Source organism: Fulmarus glacialis, unplaced genomic scaffold (genome assembly GCF_000690835.1).
Source record: "Fulmarus glacialis isolate BGI_N327 unplaced genomic scaffold, ASM69083v1 scaffold27949, whole genome shotgun sequence".
NCBI classification, from domain to species: Eukaryota; Metazoa; Chordata; class Aves; order Procellariiformes; family Procellariidae; genus Fulmarus; species Fulmarus glacialis.
In genome coordinates, this window is record NW_009234311.1 from 1,928 (window position 1) to 3,008 (window position 1,081).

General features: G+C 63.6%; 1 protein-coding gene across 1 annotated transcript in view; it reads right to left on the reverse strand.

Moving 5' to 3' along the window:
- Positions 1-568: 568 nt before the first annotated feature.
- Positions 569-1,081, reverse strand: part of HPS1 (Hermansky-Pudlak syndrome 1) — a gene marked incomplete at its 5' end in the record, with an annotated part of 3,460 nt that continues 2,947 nt past the window's right edge. The window contains 2 exon segments of the mRNA XM_009585617.1: positions 569-731; positions 1,014-1,081. The exon segment at positions 1,014-1,081 is cut by the window's right edge and continues 16 nt beyond it. Of these exon segments, the coding sequence (XP_009583912.1) occupies positions 569-731; positions 1,014-1,081 (231 nt within the window).

A 1,081-nucleotide genomic window follows, 5' to 3' on the forward strand; every position in this document is an offset into this window, starting at 1 on the left:
ACAGAGCCCAAACATGCCTGGGAAATACGAGCTGCCTCGGCTTTACCCCCTGTGCACAGCCGAGCTCGGCCCCACGGCTGACTGGTGTCTGGGAGCCCAGGTGCAGGGAAGGGGGTGCAGGATGGGCTGCACCTCCCCAGAGCCTGCCAAGCCCACAAGGGCCCTGCACCCCGCGTTTGGGGGTGAGGGCGAAAGGGGACACATCCTGGGCCATTCCTCCATGCAGGTTTGGCTACACCATTTTGTCCTCCAGCTGAAGCCCTGCAGTGATGCCAAGCCAATGCTATAAATCCTGCTTTGGAAACGCACTTTTCAGCAAGAACGTGATTTGCCAACAACCTCTCAGCTCCACTCTCCGTGTGTCTCTGGAGGCTACTGGGTGCCAGCGAAGCCCACGGGGAGTGGGGAGGCGGGCAGCGGGAGCCCTGGCCAGGCTGGAGGATGGGAAGGCTGCCCACGGCTGCCTGCAGGCACAGCTGACGGCACACAGACACCGAGAAAGCAGCCCAGATGCCGGGAACACCCACACACCCGCTTTAATCCTGGCCCTGAGGTGGCTGGAGGCAGCTCAGAGCAGGGGGATGCGGGAGGGCTCCCAGAGGCGCCGGGCCAAGTCGCAAGCCTGCTGGACCACGAGCTCGGAGGGGATGATGCCCAGGTGCACGGTCAGCAGCTCGTAGCACTTCACCACCTCTGCCTGGTGGTTCTTGCTGTAGTAACGCAGCAGCTTCCTAGGAAGGAGAAGATGGGGGGCTCGGCAGGTGCAGCGCAGCCTGGCACCCGCCTTCTAACCACCCTCCCCCTACCAAGTCCCTGGCAAGGACACAGTGCCCGTCTGCCAGCAGTACCACAGCATCAGGCTGGGGAGATGGGCTGTTGCAGCCCCGGTGACACCGCAGCACTGGTACCACCCTGCAGCAACATCCCGGCAAGGAGAGCATCACTCATGGGGACCCCCGTGCCAGCACAGCCCCGGGCCCTGGCGCCAAACCGCAGGGCTGGGGACTGCTCACCTGTAGTAGTCTCCTGCCAGCATCCCGATAGGAGCAGAATCATCGGAGAGAACCGGCACCTCCATCAC